General features: G+C 50.3%; 8 protein-coding genes across 8 annotated transcripts; 5 read left to right on the forward strand and 3 right to left on the reverse strand.

Moving 5' to 3' along the window:
* Window positions 1–78: 78 nt before the first annotated feature.
* On the forward strand, window positions 79–2250 carry N7511_004642 (ATP-binding cassette domain-containing protein; the record flags this gene model as incomplete). Its single annotated transcript, XM_057127067.1, has 7 exons — window positions 79–98; window positions 159–183; window positions 268–279; window positions 335–737; window positions 791–952; window positions 1008–1104; window positions 1155–2250. The coding sequence occupies 7 exons, from the start codon at window positions 79–81 to the stop codon at window positions 2248–2250; spliced, it is 1815 nt and encodes a 604-aa protein (XP_056985957.1).
* Window positions 2251–2264: 14 nt separating this feature from the next.
* Window positions 2265–2500, forward strand: N7511_004643 (uncharacterized protein; the record flags this gene model as incomplete). The annotated part of the gene is given in 2 exon segments (XM_057127068.1): window positions 2265–2352; window positions 2370–2500. The coding sequence occupies 2 exon segments, from the start codon at window positions 2265–2267 to the stop codon at window positions 2498–2500; spliced, it is 219 nt and encodes a 72-aa protein (XP_056985958.1).
* A 1208-nt stretch (window positions 2501–3708) lies between these two features.
* On the reverse strand, window positions 3709–6238 carry N7511_004644 (snoRNA-splicing protein PRP40; the record flags this gene model as incomplete). The annotated part of the gene is made up of 4 exons (XM_057127069.1): window positions 3709–4728; window positions 4780–5857; window positions 5906–6060; window positions 6107–6238. The coding sequence occupies 4 exons, from the start codon at window positions 6236–6238 to the stop codon at window positions 3709–3711; spliced, it is 2385 nt and encodes a 794-aa protein (XP_056985959.1).
* Window positions 6239–6373: 135 nt separating this feature from the next.
* N7511_004645 (TRAPP trafficking subunit Trs65 domain-containing protein) lies at window positions 6374–8253 on the forward strand (the record flags this gene model as incomplete). Its single annotated transcript, XM_057127070.1, has 4 exons — window positions 6374–6548; window positions 6602–6874; window positions 6926–8036; window positions 8085–8253. 4 exons carry the CDS (start codon window positions 6374–6376, stop codon window positions 8251–8253), a joined length of 1728 nt encoding a protein of 575 aa, XP_056985960.1.
* A 326-nt stretch (window positions 8254–8579) lies between these two features.
* Window positions 8580–9314, reverse strand: N7511_004646 (zinc finger MYND domain-containing protein; the record flags this gene model as incomplete). The annotated part of the gene is made up of 1 exon (XM_057127071.1): window positions 8580–9314. The coding sequence occupies one exon, from the start codon at window positions 9312–9314 to the stop codon at window positions 8580–8582; it is 735 nt and encodes a 244-aa protein (XP_056985961.1).
* A 482-nt stretch (window positions 9315–9796) lies between these two features.
* N7511_004647 (zinc finger MYND domain-containing protein) lies at window positions 9797–11472 on the reverse strand (the record flags this gene model as incomplete). The annotated part of the gene is made up of 2 exons (XM_057127072.1): window positions 9797–10536; window positions 11454–11472. The coding sequence occupies 2 exons, from the start codon at window positions 11470–11472 to the stop codon at window positions 9797–9799; spliced, it is 759 nt and encodes a 252-aa protein (XP_056985962.1).
* Window positions 11473–11788: 316 nt separating this feature from the next.
* Window positions 11789–12874, forward strand: N7511_004648 (Mpv17/PMP22 family protein; the record flags this gene model as incomplete). The annotated part of the gene is made up of 6 exons (XM_057127073.1): window positions 11789–11854; window positions 11956–12046; window positions 12104–12129; window positions 12193–12535; window positions 12582–12748; window positions 12803–12874. 6 exons carry the CDS (start codon window positions 11789–11791, stop codon window positions 12872–12874), a joined length of 765 nt encoding a protein of 254 aa, XP_056985963.1.
* Window positions 12875–13672: 798 nt separating this feature from the next.
* pgkA (phosphoglycerate kinase pgkA) lies at window positions 13673–15033 on the forward strand (the record flags this gene model as incomplete). The annotated part of the gene is made up of 3 exons (XM_057127074.1): window positions 13673–13738; window positions 13795–14215; window positions 14267–15033. 3 exons carry the CDS (start codon window positions 13673–13675, stop codon window positions 15031–15033), a joined length of 1254 nt encoding a protein of 417 aa, XP_056985964.1.
* Window positions 15034–15595: the final 562 nt, after the last annotated feature.

Raw genomic sequence — 15595 nt, forward strand, 5'->3', positions numbered from 1 at the left:
CCCCCACGTCTACTCTCGACTCGTTCTTTTTTATCTTTTTCATACCCGATTCAGGTTCTTTGAACCACATCCACCACCATGTCTGACAAGCTTACACGGTATGTTTTGAGAGCTCTCGGAGTCCTTTATACTCTACTAACGTGAATTCCCCTCGATAGTATTGCGATCATCAACACTGACAAGGTTCGTCGAGAAATACCCCACTAATACCGTTTTCTCTCCGGTTCGCGACAGCGTGGCTCACATCACATGTTTTCAACTCTATAGTGCAAACCGAAGGTATGCGACTCTCTACAATGTTCTTTTGGTTGTATCAGGGGCTGATCGGTTACAGAAATGTCGTCAAGAGTGCAAGAAGGCGTGTCCCGTAGTCCGCTCCGGAAAGCTTTGCATTGAGGTCGACCCTACCTCCAAGATCGCCTTCATCTCCGAGCGTCTGTGTATTGGTTGTGGTATCTGCCCCAAGAAGTGCCCCTTCGGTGCCATTCACATTATCAACTTGCCCACCAACCTCGAGACCCAAGTCACCCACCGTTACTCGGCCAACAGTTTCAAGCTTCACCGTCTTCCCATGCCCCGCCCCGGTCAGGTTCTCGGTCTTGTTGGAACCAACGGTATCGGAAAGAGTACTGCTTTGAAGATCTTGAGTGGCAAGCTCAAGCCCAACCTGGGTCGTTACGATAACCCTCCTGACTGGGAAGAGATCCTGAAGTACTTCCGTGGTTCCGAACTGCAGAGTAAGAACCACCCAGATACAATTGGAGGACATGAAGGAAACTGACTTGAGTAGACTACTTCACTAAGGTTCTTGAGGATAACCTGAAGGCTGTTGTTAAGCCTCAGTATGTCGACCAGATCCCCCGTGCCGTGAAGGGCCCTATCCAGCAGGTCGCCCAGCTCATCGATGCCCGTTCTCAACTCGACAACAAGGAGGAGATTATGGACGTTCTTGGTTCGTCTTGATTGTTAATTGTATTATTTCGAAAAAATCGCTAATATCTGCCCAGAACTGCGCCAGGTTGCCGAACGTGATATTGGTCACCTTTCCGGTGGTGAGCTTCAGCGTTTCGCCATTGGTCTGGTTTGTGTGCAGAAGGCCGACGTGTAGGTTCTGCGATGCATAATGTCTAGTTCTAATACTAATAATGAATCAGGTACATGTTCGACGAGCCTTCCTCATATCTCGATGTCAAGCAGCGTCTGGCTGCTGCTCGCACTATCCGTGGCCTTCTCCGTCCCGACGACTACGTTATTGTTGTTGAGCACGATTTGTCTGTGCTTGACTACCTTTCTGACTTCATTTGCGTGCTTTACGGTCGACCCGCTGTTTACGGTGTTGTCACTCTTCCTTCCTCCGTCCGTGAAGGTATCAACATCTTCTTGGATGGTCACATCCCTACCGAGAACTTGCGTTTCCGTGAAGAGTCCCTCACTTTCCGTCTTGCTGAAGCTGGTGAGGACTTCATTGTCGACAAGGATCGCGCCTTCTCCTACCCTGCCATGGAAAAGACCCTTGGTGGCTTCCACCTTAAGGTCGAACCCGGAAAGTTCACTGACTCTGAGATCGTTGTCATGATGGGTGAGAACGGAACCGGAAAGACCACTTTCTGTAGAATGCTTGCTGGTGCCGAGAAGCCTGACGGTCTCATCTCCGTGCCCAAGATGAACATCAGTATGAAGCCTCAGAAGATCACCCCCAAGTTCCAGGGTACCGTCCGCCAGCTGTTCTTCAAGCGTATCAAGGCCGCGTTCCTGTCTCCTCAGTTCCAGACCGACGTCTACAAGCCCCTCAAGATGGACGACTTCATTGACCAGGAAGTCCAAAACCTGTCTGGTGGTGAATTGCAGCGTGTCGCCATTGTCTTGGCCCTGGGTATTCCCGCTGATATCTACCTGATTGACGAGCCCAGTGCCTACCTGGACTCCGAGCAGCGTATTGTCGCCGCCCGTGTCATCAAGCGTTTCATCATGCACACCAAAAAGACCGCTTTCATTGTCGAGCACGATTTCATCATGGCCACCTACCTCGCTGACCGTGTCATTGTCTTCGACGGAAAGCCTTCCGTGGACGCTCGCGCCAACACCCCCGAGTCCCTCGTCACCGGTTGCAACCGCTTCTTGAAGAGCCTGGACGTCACTTTCCGTCGTGACCCCAACTCTTACCGCCCCCGTATCAACAAGAACAACAGTCAGATGGACCAGGAGCAGAAGTTGGCCGGTAACTTCTACTTCTTGGAGGAAGAGGCCTGAACAGGGCGTCTTCAATGAGCACTGTCGCTGCCGTCACAAATATGATGGCCGTGGCTCTGAGCAGCGGCGCAACCGGCGTCGCAGCAACAGACAGATCATGTGGTTAATGGAGTTCCCAGGCGTTTGTGTAGCCGTGGTGGTCCAAGGCAAGGGACAGCATCGCTGCTCCGGGTCCTTTTTCGGTGGCGGCGATAGTCCCTCGGACGACACTGGCGATGACGATTTAAATGGCAGCAATGACTACGGCTAATGAAGGGGAGGTTGACCCGATTGGGTTCACCCCAACCATTCCCCGGTCTAGTACGCTCATTCATTTTAGCGACCTGCTGCCATTCGTCAATCCATCATCAAAGGCCTATGTCGTTATTCGCCTTGCAACCACCTTCTCTGGATTTGTTCGACATATTCAGGGACATCGGCTACCGAACGGGAACACATGTCCGCAGATCTTTCACACATTTACAATTTTTTGATCGTGAACAGGGATCGGCATAGTTTGTTCCAACGGAGTTATTTTACATTAGGTTGGAGGGTTTGGGTTTTCAAAAGTTTTTTAGACTTTACGCATCGGTTCCATGATGGATTTTTTTTTCGAACTGGATTGGTCCTTTTTCAGGCCGGGGATGGCATGGGCTGAGCTGCAGGGTTACCTTATTTTACTTTTAGTTGGGTTTGACCTGCCTGCAGATTCTTAGAAATGTTATCTTTTATCTCGTTCAATTCAATTTAAGTTTCCAGTGTTTTGTTCTTCCGTTAAAAGTGATTGTAGTTAGGGCACGCAGGCCGCCTGATTATATATTTCCACAATAGGAAATACGTATAGCCTGATTCATTTATGAGAATCAGCGAAAGAAAATAGAAACAGACCAATCATAAAATAAAAGAAAGAGCTCATTGTTCAAAGACAATCTTGTTTATCTTCAGATCACAGTAAGTTATGTTTAATTCATACAAGTGCGACATCGCATTACAGGAGGCCTATCTCGGCACCTTCAGACTCTATGAACAACCCCATCCCTTGATAGCACACGACAATGGGTCTCACTCAGACTGGCAACCAGCTAGCTAAACCAGGGCTAGGACCGGCAGCTCTACTTAAGATACTCGGTCACTATGAAGAGAAAGTTTGGACAAACGACCTCAGACGGGCACGGAATTGGCTTTGGTAAAAGTGAAGAATAATGTTGAATAAGAGGTCATCGGTGGATTACCATCCACCTCCACTGGTACTATGATTGCCCTATGCGTACATGATATTGGAGTTTCCCTATTTGTCTCCATCAAAATCAGCATCGATTACCATGCACAACGAACAGAACTTTGACTGTGTATTCGGGTTGTATGTTATCCCTAGATGAAAATAGAAGAGACCTCAGGACTCTATCCCCCAATGCTGAGTTCTGATATCAATCGCGCTTGTTATTCTGGCCTCGATTGAGTTAGAAATAATTAAGCAATTTACTCCTCTTCTTCAATCTCGCCTTCTTCACTGCCAGAATGGATAGCCTTCTCATCTTGCTTGGTATCCTGCTTGGCATCTTGCTTTGTATCTTCTCCCTCTTCAGGAATGGCGGATTGCTCTCGACGAGGAGCCCGAGAGCCCCTGCTACGTTCCCGCTCACGGCTATCACGACGATAGCGCTTCGCAGACCGGCTAGCAACGCTCTCAGAATCACTGTCGCGACGGCGTCGACGGTCTCCGCTGGCCACACTGCGAGTATCGCCGCCGCCACCATAGTCAAGTTCATCACGCCCACCACGGGGGTCACCTCGGGTGCGGTAAAGACGCTCGCGCTGGTCCTCACGTGGATCGGCATCGCGGGCAGAACGCGAACCACGATCGAAGTCGCGGTCTCGAGAGCGGTAACGGTCCCGGTCACTGCGTTCATCGCGGCGGTCACGGGACGGGGAGATCCCACTGACCTTGCGATAGGTTCGCTCACGGTCTGCTTGGGCCTTGCGGCGGTCTGCTTCGTATGCGTCGAGTTCTGGGGTTCGGCTGACTCGTCCACTTGGTCCACGTCTTTCTCCTCGACCGCTTCGGTAGTCACGATCGCGATCGTAATCCCGTCGACTCCCACGGCTTTGGGCGTGTTCACGGTCCTTCTCTGCGTCTTCGTCGCGTTCTTTCATGCGGCGAATTGTCTTGTCAAAGGCAGCTTCTCGAAGCTCATCCGATTCAACGGCTTTGTATTCTTCATATTTCTCAAGGCGAGGTTGGACTTCGCTCCAGGTATCAGTCACCCGGACAGGTGGCTCCAGGCGCTTAATTCGAAAACGCAGGGCATCTGCGGCACGGCGTTGGTGGCGGTCTGCAGCATGCTTCTCTTCTTCATTGCGGCGAGCTGCCTTGTCCTGAATACGCTGGAAAATAAGATTGAGGATATCGGAATCGAGTTTAGAGGTGCGGCGGTCAGCAGTCATAATGGCGTTGAATTCGTCGAACGATGTTTCAGTGTTGACTTCGAATCGTTTATCCTGCGTTTGTTAGCTTCATTAGTTCAATTGTTTCCAAGAATTGTAGCTCACATCGAGGACATCCAGAACATCATTTCGGGGACCACGCAACGACCGCTCCTCTTCTTCAACCATATCCCAGAAGAGGTCAAGAGGGGTCGATCCAGATTGTCCAAGAATACCGTGATACCTGGGGTCATCTTGAACCAGCGGACAGATGTTCATCCACTTGCTGCCTGCCTTGATTTTTCCTTGAGATCTGAGCTCTTTGAGCAGCTCCAGGAACTGCTCTCGGCCCTTGCGCTCCTTTCGGGCTCTCGCGGCCTTGTGCTGCTGGCGCGCATCGTTAAATGCGCGTTCTAAGGACTTGATGTGGTTTTCAAAGGCGGTCAGAATGTCAGATTTGCTTAAGGTCTTGAACTTGTCATCACCCTGGAACTTGTCATCAGACTGAATAATAGCATGCGCCTCGGACCACCGTGTGTACGGCTCCAAGTCCAGCGAGCCGAGGATGTTGACCAGCTCATCCATAGCGGCCTTTCGAGTGACAGCCTCCTGTTCAACATGAGTCTTCTTCGCTTGAAGAAGATATTCCTCGAAGAGTTGGCGTCTCTCGTTTTCATCGTCGGTAGCGCGGAAAGTGGTCTCGCCTTCAATGATGGGACGAATAGTCTTCCAGCGACTGTAGTGCTTGATTTCGGGATGACGCTTCAGCATGGTGTTGAAATCGGCGCGGAGCTTCGCGAATCTTTCCTTCGCTCGGTCCTTTTCCTGCATGCGAACGTCGACCGCGTATTTCTCAAATGCTGCCTTCCGGTCTCGCGGGTCTTTCAGAGCACGGTATTGGGGGTCTTTGATGGTAGCGCGCATTGTCTCCTCCCACGTCCAATCAGGCTGGACATTGTGTCGCTTGAGCAGCTTCATGAATGCGCTCTCAGCTTCCTCGAGAGAATTGTAGTCGGGATCAGTTTGTGCCTTGAATTCGGGAGCGGCGACTGCGGGATTGTTGTCATAAGAGCCGTATCCAATGCGCCGGTCACTGTATCCACGATCACCACGTTCACCTCGCTCGCCTCGGTCGTAGTCGTCACGGTCCCGGTGTTGAGACTGCGGGGCGTAGCTTGAACCACCTGCGACATAGGATGAACCACTAAAGTACGGTCAACACAGGTGCTGGGAGGTCCAGGAGGTTACTTACGCGACTGGGGCTGCTGGAGGAGCCGGCGCTTGTGCAAGGGCATTCTGGTATTCCTCGGGCATATCCCATCTGCTGGCCTTAGTTTGCGCGTGATACCAGTACTTGCGCCCGTCAGCTGCAGTGTGTTCCCTCCAAGGCTGATTTTCTAGCGCAATCTAGAAAGGAGTTAGTCCAGTACAGAACAACGAGTTTAGCACATACCTCGACCGCGGTCATCAATTCTTGCGGCTTTGTCCATTGGGTCGCTTTGGTCTGCACATTGTAATAGTACACGCGTCCATCGGTATTCCGCGCCTCCTGCCACAAGGCAGTTGAGGTGTCGTTGGGATTCATGGCGGATGCGTGAGCGAGAGAAAGAGGTGAAAACGGAGGCTTGATGAAGCTCCGCGTGTTTGCACAGTTTGCACCGACCACTTATCGTTTATCTCCTGAGACTCGACGCTCTTTCAACTTACATGCGACGTAGCTATGCCTGGCTTGGAGATCCCAGGTGAATTTCTACGCCATGCAATTCTTGATACAGTGGTCCCTCATGCACCTGCGCTCGATATCGAGGGGGCCCTGAGCTCGGCCTTGGAGGACGGAGCTGATGATCTCCCCTCTGTTTTGTCTTCAATTCCGCAGCGATCTCTCTTGTTTTTTGGTATGCAAGTCACCAGTCTTCTGCGCCTAGTCTTGCTTACTAAAATTTCGCAGATGAATCTGTCCCCGTTCGCATTGTTTTGCGACTGTCCGATTGTTCAGAGACCATCCTGAAGCACTATCTACCTCGACTTGAAGTTAAGCTCGACGTGTTTGCAGTTGACCCGGCCGAGTCTGTTGCTGAAAATCCCACGCCCACTAGAGACATCATAAATTCGGGCATAGTACGCGGTGAAGAGGACCCGCTCGTTGTTTTCAATGAATTTGAGGGCGAGGAAGGCAGTGGTAACCATGTTTACTTGGTCTGGAACATTGATGCCACACTCAGTGAGTTTGAGACCGGGACTCGAATGAGTAATGACTAACTAAGTTATGCAGAACGACCCCGAATTCGCATCCAACAACCATCACTTTTGTTTATTGCATCTGCTAGCCTAAGCCCGTCAGATGGCTGTCGCCAAGAGGACTCGGATGATGACTACCTCCCCTCGCTCGTTCCAGCATCGTCAAATATGCTTCAGCCTTTATCTGGGGACAAATCAATCGGTCACAAAGAGCCTTTCCTTCCTGCTTCCAGGCTCTTGAGAGTTGTACCAACAACATACAACGAAGACCCAATATATAACATTCAGCAACAACACGGCCAGCCTTTCCGTGTTGTACCTGCAGCGAGTGCAAGGATACGATATTCTCGACTCAATTCATACACTGGCCGTCCAACCACTATTGCCAGTCTCGACTTTGAAGTCACGCCGTTTTTGAACAACCAAGTCTCATTTGACAAAGCCGAGCTCCAACTATCTGAAGGGACAATCGAGTCATTATCTGACGTACCGGGTCTCGCTCTCCCATTGACATGCTACCCCAGAGACGATGTGACGCTCATGTACAAACTCACGCCAGAGTACGGTCCCGAGACGAATCTTTCCTCAACTGCCACGTTTAGCGTGCTAGATATTTCACTTGGAGCAACAATTCTTGTGGATGATGATTGCAAACCGCGCATTTCTATGCAGTGGAGAACCAACGTCGACTTCTCAGTTGCCCTAAACCCTACTTATGGGGGTCCAAGTCCGGCACTGCAAAGAAACAACAGACCTACTAGTCTGTCAGTGTCAACCCAAGCTGGTACACCATCCAATAACCGTAGCTCACTGCGAGAACGGGCATACTCGGTTACTGATGTCGGTATCACTATATCTTTCTCTGGGCCTACTCGTGTCCAAGTGGGTACTGTTTTCTCCTGGGATGTATTCATTGTGAACCGATCAAATGTCCCCCGCAAATTCGCTTTGATTGCAGTACCAAGAAGAAAACGCGTGGATCCACGGGGACATGTTGCTCGACCTTCCTCGTCATCCATCAATAGCCGAAAGGAGGACCATGTGGCTGAGGCAGTGACAGACGACAATATTGTACACGCCAGACAAAAGAGTGTAGCCGGTCAAGAAGTTGAGCTCATCAGTTTGAGCACAGATATTCGCGTGGGGTAAGTTCTCTGTTTTTCTCACCTCCAGTCCTCTGCTAACAGATCCAGACCTCTCATGCCGGGAACCTGCCATTCAACCGAGCTCAAACTCCTACCACTTGCCACAGGCCCCCTTCACTTGGAAGCTATCCGACTTGTAGATCTGAACACGAATGAAACGACCGATATCCGAGACCTACCGGACATCCTGGCAGATGATCAGCCTCGCTCCAGTTGAGACATCGCTGCGCAGTATATAATACCCACGGAAATGAGCTACTCTATGAGTCATGCGAATTTAAAAAAATTTAAACTCTGAACAAATGTGACGAAAAAAAAGTGAATAATGATTGAGCATTCGGACTTGTACACAACGAGCTGGGTATTGACTAACCGATCCCGCAGAGTAAATCGCCCGTTAGCCAGGAGACCTACAAACAGACTCCGATACTAGACTGCTACTGATTGTAATCGACCTCAAAGCTATGCAAGAATCAGCAATCTAGAGAGCCAGAATATGCCCAGTAAAATCTCCGGCTTCACCCCAATCCACCACAATCAACCTCAGTTCCTCGACATCGAATTTATAATCTTCCCCTCCTCAGAAATCAAATAAAGTTCAATAGTAGACAAGAAGCTATGCCCACTAAGCCCAATACCAAGCACCTGCTCAGCAAAGATCCGCATCTGCAACGGCATGAACAGCTCGGGATAAAAACCCATGATACGCTCCTCAGAGATGTCAACCACAGCAGAGCTCCAGTCATCATTAGAAGAAGCAAAAAGCATGCATTCAACCCCAGTATCCCCAGCCCACCACTCAGGCACAAGGTCGCCCCTTTTCTCCGCCTGTCGAAGGTACAGGCCGAAATCGCTCACGTTTGTGAACAAGTGCTGCATCACGTACGGACGATCATCCCACACACGCAGGCGGTAAGAATCAATGAGCAGCTTGAAGACATCTTTTTTGGAGCGGCTATCGAGCCAGGAGCTGCATCGGAGGGCATGGAAGGGGAAGAAGATTTCAACGTCCAGGACGGCGAATTTGTCTTTCAGGTGTGCCGTTATGCAATTCATCGCCGCTTTTTGTTCTTTTGTGCGGGTCTCAGAGCTGACTGCAGTGGATTCAGCTGCTTTGTTGATGGCTTGACTGCGGGTTGTGGCTTTGCAGTCGTCTTTGTGGGAATCCCAGTCTTGTTTCTGGCATGTCTTTGAGCAATACCAAATTGAGTTGCAGCCACCGCATTTCTTCAGGATCAGAGTATCGGACTCTGACTGTTTGCACTTGGCGCAAGTCATCTTGCCGAGAGAGTGATTTCCTGACATGATACTGTTGTATTTTGTTTATCTGGAGATATTAGCTAGGTTCATGTGGACGAGAAGGGAAAGTCAGGAAAGCTCATGGTTCGCTGTCAGATATCCGAGAGAACTGGTAGCTGAAATAATTGACTAAAAGAGAAGATCACAGACTATCTCTTAGACTACTCGTATTTAGGGGCTGTATACCTACATCAGACTACAACGACTTGGATCCATGAATGTAACCATACAAAGCTCACTTCTCTGATTTTGAGATCCATGACTACTCATGTACACCTCCACTACTCTTACATCATACCAAGGCCTAGTATTCAAGTGCGATGAAAACAGAAAAGATCCAAACAATCGTGAGCGGTCTCACTGCTCCGACTTCATCTCCTCCTCAAGCTGAGGTAGCACACTCTTCCGGCCCGGAACCACTCCGAAGAGCTGCTCCGCAAACATACAAAGCTGCAAATAGATCAGAGGATCACCATAGCGGTCCAGGAGGTCCAACATCTTATGAGGACGTTCCACCCCCCCCCCCCCTCCCTCTCCCAAGGCTCATCAGCGATGCCGAAGCGGATGAGGTTGTCGGTATTGCTTTGCGCCCACCACTTGGGAAGAAGACGAGCCTTCCGTGCAAGCTTCGTAGAGAGCTCGAAGAAGTCTCTCTTGACTATGGACTCGATGCCGGTTTGCATCAGCCGCAAGACGAACATGTCATTGAGATCGTCATCATCCCAGAAGCGGAGCCGCAAGGCATCGACGATTAGCTTGCAGATATCGCTCTCACTGCGATTGAATAGCCACTTTAGGGCCTTCAGTTGAGTGAGGGGCTTTGGCACATGTGTTTGGAGGGCAGGTTCGACCTTGCCCTGGCCCGCAGCCCGTCGTGCAACTGCTGCGAGTATTTTGGCGTGTTCGGTAACGCTTGCGCGGTTATCGGTGGGCTCTTGGTAGGTATTCTCGGGGTTGGGGTTTCCACATGTCAGCTTGTGGCGCTTCCAGTCTGCAACCTGGCAGTATCTGGAACAGTAACGTGCCCAGAGGCATCGGCCGCAATGTTTGCTGGTCTCGTCCAATGACGTGCCGCAGCCAGTGCAAACTGTGACTGTTCCCTGCGATTTCTCAGAGAGTGTGTCCGGTGTGAATCTGATGCGCTTGCCGCCTGGTTCGAGCCCGTCGGAGACAGAGGTAGATTGAGTGATGGGCTCACAGACTATGCTGTGTATTGTGAAGTCGGTCGCCTGGCAGTCTATTGGACAGTAGTAAACTGAACAACAAAGTCCACAAAACACAGGTGAATGTATTGCGTTGTCGCAGATAAGTCAATGAAACTCTGCTCTGACAGCAGAGCTAGAGGTTACTTCATACATGGCGAGCAGAGGGAATGGCTGAGTAACAAACTTGTGTCAGGATTGTTACAAAACAAGGGAAGCCAGATCCAACAAGAGATCTCCTGATGTAGATACTTGGAAAAAAAGGCGCGAAGAGAAGAATCAAGCTCAAATGAGGGAATGAAATGCGAAGAAGAAAAGTAAACAAGCCAGGGAATCCGTCAAGAAGAGCTAGCGCGTCTATAAAACCGAGGCAGTAGCGTAGGGCTAATTGCGCGTCTGGGGGCGGTTCAACCAAGACAGACAGGAACTGTCACCCCCCAACAGAGAATAGTCGCTTCTACCTTCATATGATTCATGTTTGCTGGTCCGTTGACACTTCCCACTGGATCACTTGGATATCGACCAATTTGCCCCCGCAAACAGAATTAGTCGATATTGATTGACACATTAAGCTCAGCAATAATGATCAATATACCACAACATACATTGATTGAGTTGTGTTTAGGCAAGTGATGTGTAAATCGGTGGCCAATTCTTCTCGTAGGAGACTCTGCTATGAATGGCATATATAACGCAGGCTGCACACATGGGTACAACAGAGACTAATGATCTTATATTATAATTCCCATATAATCTTAGCATCAAGACATCATTATGTCTATGGAAATTGATACAGCCTTTCAGCCACACGGTGTTTAGGATCATTTTGTCTCCGAGTTCAAGGCGCCATGAGATACAGAGACACCCAGTGTCAGTTGTCGTATCCTACACACAATCAGCCATTTTGACTACATACGATCAATGCTATGGTGCATACTTATGTTACACTGTGGTCCAACATTTTATAGTTCCCGCAGTTCATTGATGGCCTCTGATTGGCTGACAAAGATGACGGGGTAATCGACGACCAGGTGACTTTTTGTTAGTCAGGCGGAGACGCGGAGATGGAGATCTGCGTGGCTTCACACTATCGACATCATTCCTGACATCCCTCTATACAATTACATAACCCCGGATCTCTGGGGTTCGTATAGCGCAGTCCCTTGAATTTCATTGAGTTTGCGTCATACTGGCGCAGCCTCGCCCTCATCCAAACTCAGCGTTCTAATCCTCCAGTCATCATCCTCCATCATGATCTCCTCCGCGAAGCGAAAAGTCCTCGATGGACTGAATAAGAGATACATCTACGGTCGCGTGGTACGTGAATCCACCTAGTCCGACATCTCGCTGTCGCGCTGTTGCGCCCCCGGCCTGTTTGAAAGAGGCTAACCCTGTCGCCTGATGTCATTATTTTACAGCCTCTATTGCACACGATCATCTTTATCATCGAGATGGCCGTAGCGGCCCGGCTTGCTGCCAAATTCAACACCTACTATGCTGAAAAACCAGGTATGCGATTACCCGCCACATCCCGCTGTCCCACACTGACTCGTTATCTCTTGATAGTGCTTACGACGATGGTTACAAACGCTGTAAGCTACCCTCAGTCTAGCTCGATCATATACGAATGCATAATTGACAGCGCGGGAATACAGGTCCTTGGTGGCGTGGCCGATACTGTTGCTCAGCTGATTACGGCTTTCAGAACTCGTCGAGCCCAGACCTCTGAGAGCAGCGAAGACTTCCTTTCGATAGAGATTCATGATTTGGACAAGGAGAAGCCGCCAGCTGTCGGAGAGCTGGGCTTTTCCCGTCGCTCCCCTCCACCTTTTGATTTTGAACGTCTCACCAGGTTCATGGCCTATGGTTTCTTCATGGCCCCGATCCAATTCCAGTGGTTTGGCTTCTTATCTAGGGCATTCCCGCTCACCAAAACGAACCCAACTGCTCCGGCCTTCAAGCGCGTTGCGTTTGATCAGTTTATTTTTGCGCCGTTTGGTATGTTCCCACTCTGTTCTTCTTCGACTTGAGCTAATCCGATCAGGTCTGGCGTGTTTCTTCACCTACATGACCATTGCTGAAGGTGGTGGCCGGCGGGCATTGACACAAAAGTTCCGCGATGTTTACCTGCCTACCCTGAAGGCCAACTTTGTGCTCTGGCCTGCGGTGCAGATCCTCAATTTCCGGGTCGTGCCTATCCAGTTTCAAATTGTAAGTTCAGCAGCCCTGTGACAACCGAGCTTTCCTAACCTCTCCACTCTCTAGCCCTTTGTGTCAACCATTGGTATTGCGTGGACCGCGTACCTTTCCCTTACCAACTCCTCCGAGGAATCCTAATTACACGCTTCCAGCGAGTATCATGTTAACGACCGAGTTATAAACCGCAATCGCTTTTTTTTTTGGCTTTGTTTTGTTAGGCGCTTGGGGTAAACGGCTTTCATGTAAATTGTTCTTTGGGTTTTGCATTCCAAAAGGCTGGATATTGCACATTTGGGTATTAATGATTTGGTCTTTTGGGAATCGAATTTGCTTTTCACGTTACATGTTTCAGCGGCTGAGGCCATTTCCATCAGTAGACGATTACCCCAGGAACACCCGAGTCCGAGGCTACGAGGACCCTCAAGGCCCGGCCTTCCCCGTACTGACGGCAGCTCTCCAAGCTATACGGAGTAGGGAGCTATCGTATAGGACCGTTCAGCGCTCTATAAGAGAACAAGTCGCCTACAGTACTCAAGACAATTTTAAAATTTTATTCTGAGTAGAAATTGCTCTAATATCGAGCAATCGAATTAAAAAACCGCCGTTCTGACATTCCATAGTCCGGCAAAGAAATATGGCAGCTCTGACATCAGTCCCGTATCAGCCCGATCAGCTCTCCGGGGGAAGGTGGGGTACCCATGAGAAAGGTAGAGATATTGCTAATATACTTCTGCTACAGGGGTTTAATTCATTGACCAAAAAGTACCGCTTGCGGACGAATACATCACCGGTAAGTACTCGGGGGGAGGATGCGACACCTCTTCACCGGACCCCCACCAAACCCCTCCACTGATCGCGACTCACCGTGGCCTGATTAGTTCTTCTTTTCTTTCCCCTCCTCCTTTCTTACCATTGTTGACTCCCATATCTATCACAATGTCTCTCTCCAACAAGCTTCCCATTACTGATGTCGACCTCAAGGACAAGCGTGTCTTGATCCGGGTATGTCTCCTCCACAAGTACTAATCAATTACTGGACCAGCGACTAATTGGAGCAGGTTGATTTCAACGTCCCCCTCGACGAGAACAAGAACGTCACCAACCCCCAGCGTATCACCGGTGCTCTGCCCACCATCAAGTATGCCATTGAGAACGGCGCCAAGGCTGTTGTGCTCATGTCCCACCTTGGCCGTCCCGATGGTAAGGTCAACCCCAAGTACAGCTTGAAGCCCGTGGTCCCCGTGCTCGAGGGTCTCATTGGCAAGGATGTCATCTTCACCGAGGACTGCGTCGGTCCCCAGACTGAGGAGATCGTCAACAAGGCCACCGGTGGCCAGATTGTCCTGCTCGAGAACCTGCGTTTCCACGCCGAGGAGGAGGGCAGCTCCAAGGATGCCGAGGGCAAGAAGGTCAAGGCCGACAAGGCTGCTATCGATGAGTTCCGCAAGGGTCTCACTGCCCTCGGTGACGTCTACGTCAGTAAGTAGAAATCATCCCGCGCGAAGCTTGTTCCTAGCTCACAGATCGTAGACGATGCTTTCGGTACTGCCCACCGTGCCCACAGCTCCATGGTCGGAGTCGACCTCCCCCAGAAGGCCGCCGGTTTCCTCGTGAAGAAGGAGCTCGAGTACTTCGCTAAGGCCCTCGAGAACCCAGCCCGTCCCTTCCTCGCCATCCTCGGAGGTGCCAAGGTCTCGGACAAGATCCAGCTGATCGACAACCTCCTCCCCAAGGTTAACAGCCTGATCATCACCGGCGCCATGGCCTTCACCTTCAAGAAGACCTTGGAGAACGTCAAGATCGGCAACTCCCTCTTCGACGAAGCCGGCAGCAAGATCGTCGGCGAGATCGTTGAGAAGGCCAAGAAGTTCAACGTCGAGATCGTCCTCCCCGTCGACTACGTCACTGCTGACAAGTTCGCCGCTGATGCCAAGGTCGGCGCTGCCACCGATGCCACCGGCATCCCCGACGGCTACATGGGTCTGGACGTCGGCCCCGAGTCCGTCAAGCTCTACGAGAAGACCATCGCCGAGGCCAAGACTATCCTCTGGAACGGTCCCCCCGGTGTCTTCGAGCTGAAGCCCTTCGCCAACGCTACCGAGAAGACTCTCAATGCTGCCGTCAAGGCCGCCCAATCTGGCGCCATTGTTATCATCGGTGGTGGTGACACTGCTACCGTTGCTGCCAAGTACAACGTTGAGGACAAGCTCTCCCACGTTTCCACTGGTGGTGGTGCCTCCCTCGAGTTGCTTGAGGGCAAGGATCTGCCCGGTGTTGCTGCTCTGTCCAGTAAGTAAATGATCAAAAATAGATGGGTGGCGGGGGTTCAATAGCTTCTTCTGTCGTCTCGAGCATGTTTATGAAACTGTAATGTACACAGCCAATGAATTTTCTTTTTAATTACATCTTCCAAGATTCCTCGATTGGATAGCTAAGTTTGGTTTTGGTAGGTACGAAACCCAAACTTTGAGCGCCTTGTGCCATGGAGGGTTACCCAACTACTGCAAGGCAGTGCAAATAGAGTCCAATATAAAATGTTCATGTTTATCTCCATACCAGAAGAGGAGATTGTCGCATAGTCTTGGTAAACGCAAGGTTACCGATCACACCCAACTTCTTTCTTCCCGAGTAATCTCACAAACACAAACCCCGGGATCTAGCTTCAACCAGGAAGAAGATTCTCAAAACCTGAAGATCAAGGCCCATTCATATTGATGCAATTAAAAGTTCATAAATTAAACAAAACATTTCTCATTTCCCGACAAGTCCACGGCCCATCAATGGCAGACGAAACCACTCTTCCCTCCTTTCATTCCAACCCATTGAAGTCCATTGTTATGCAGAAACAGAGGGGTATAT

The sequence above is a fragment of the Penicillium nucicola genome (genome assembly GCF_028828085.1).
Source record: "Penicillium nucicola strain IBT 29836 chromosome Unknown utg000003l, whole genome shotgun sequence".
Lineage (NCBI taxonomy): Eukaryota > Fungi > Ascomycota > Eurotiomycetes > Eurotiales > Aspergillaceae > Penicillium > Penicillium nucicola.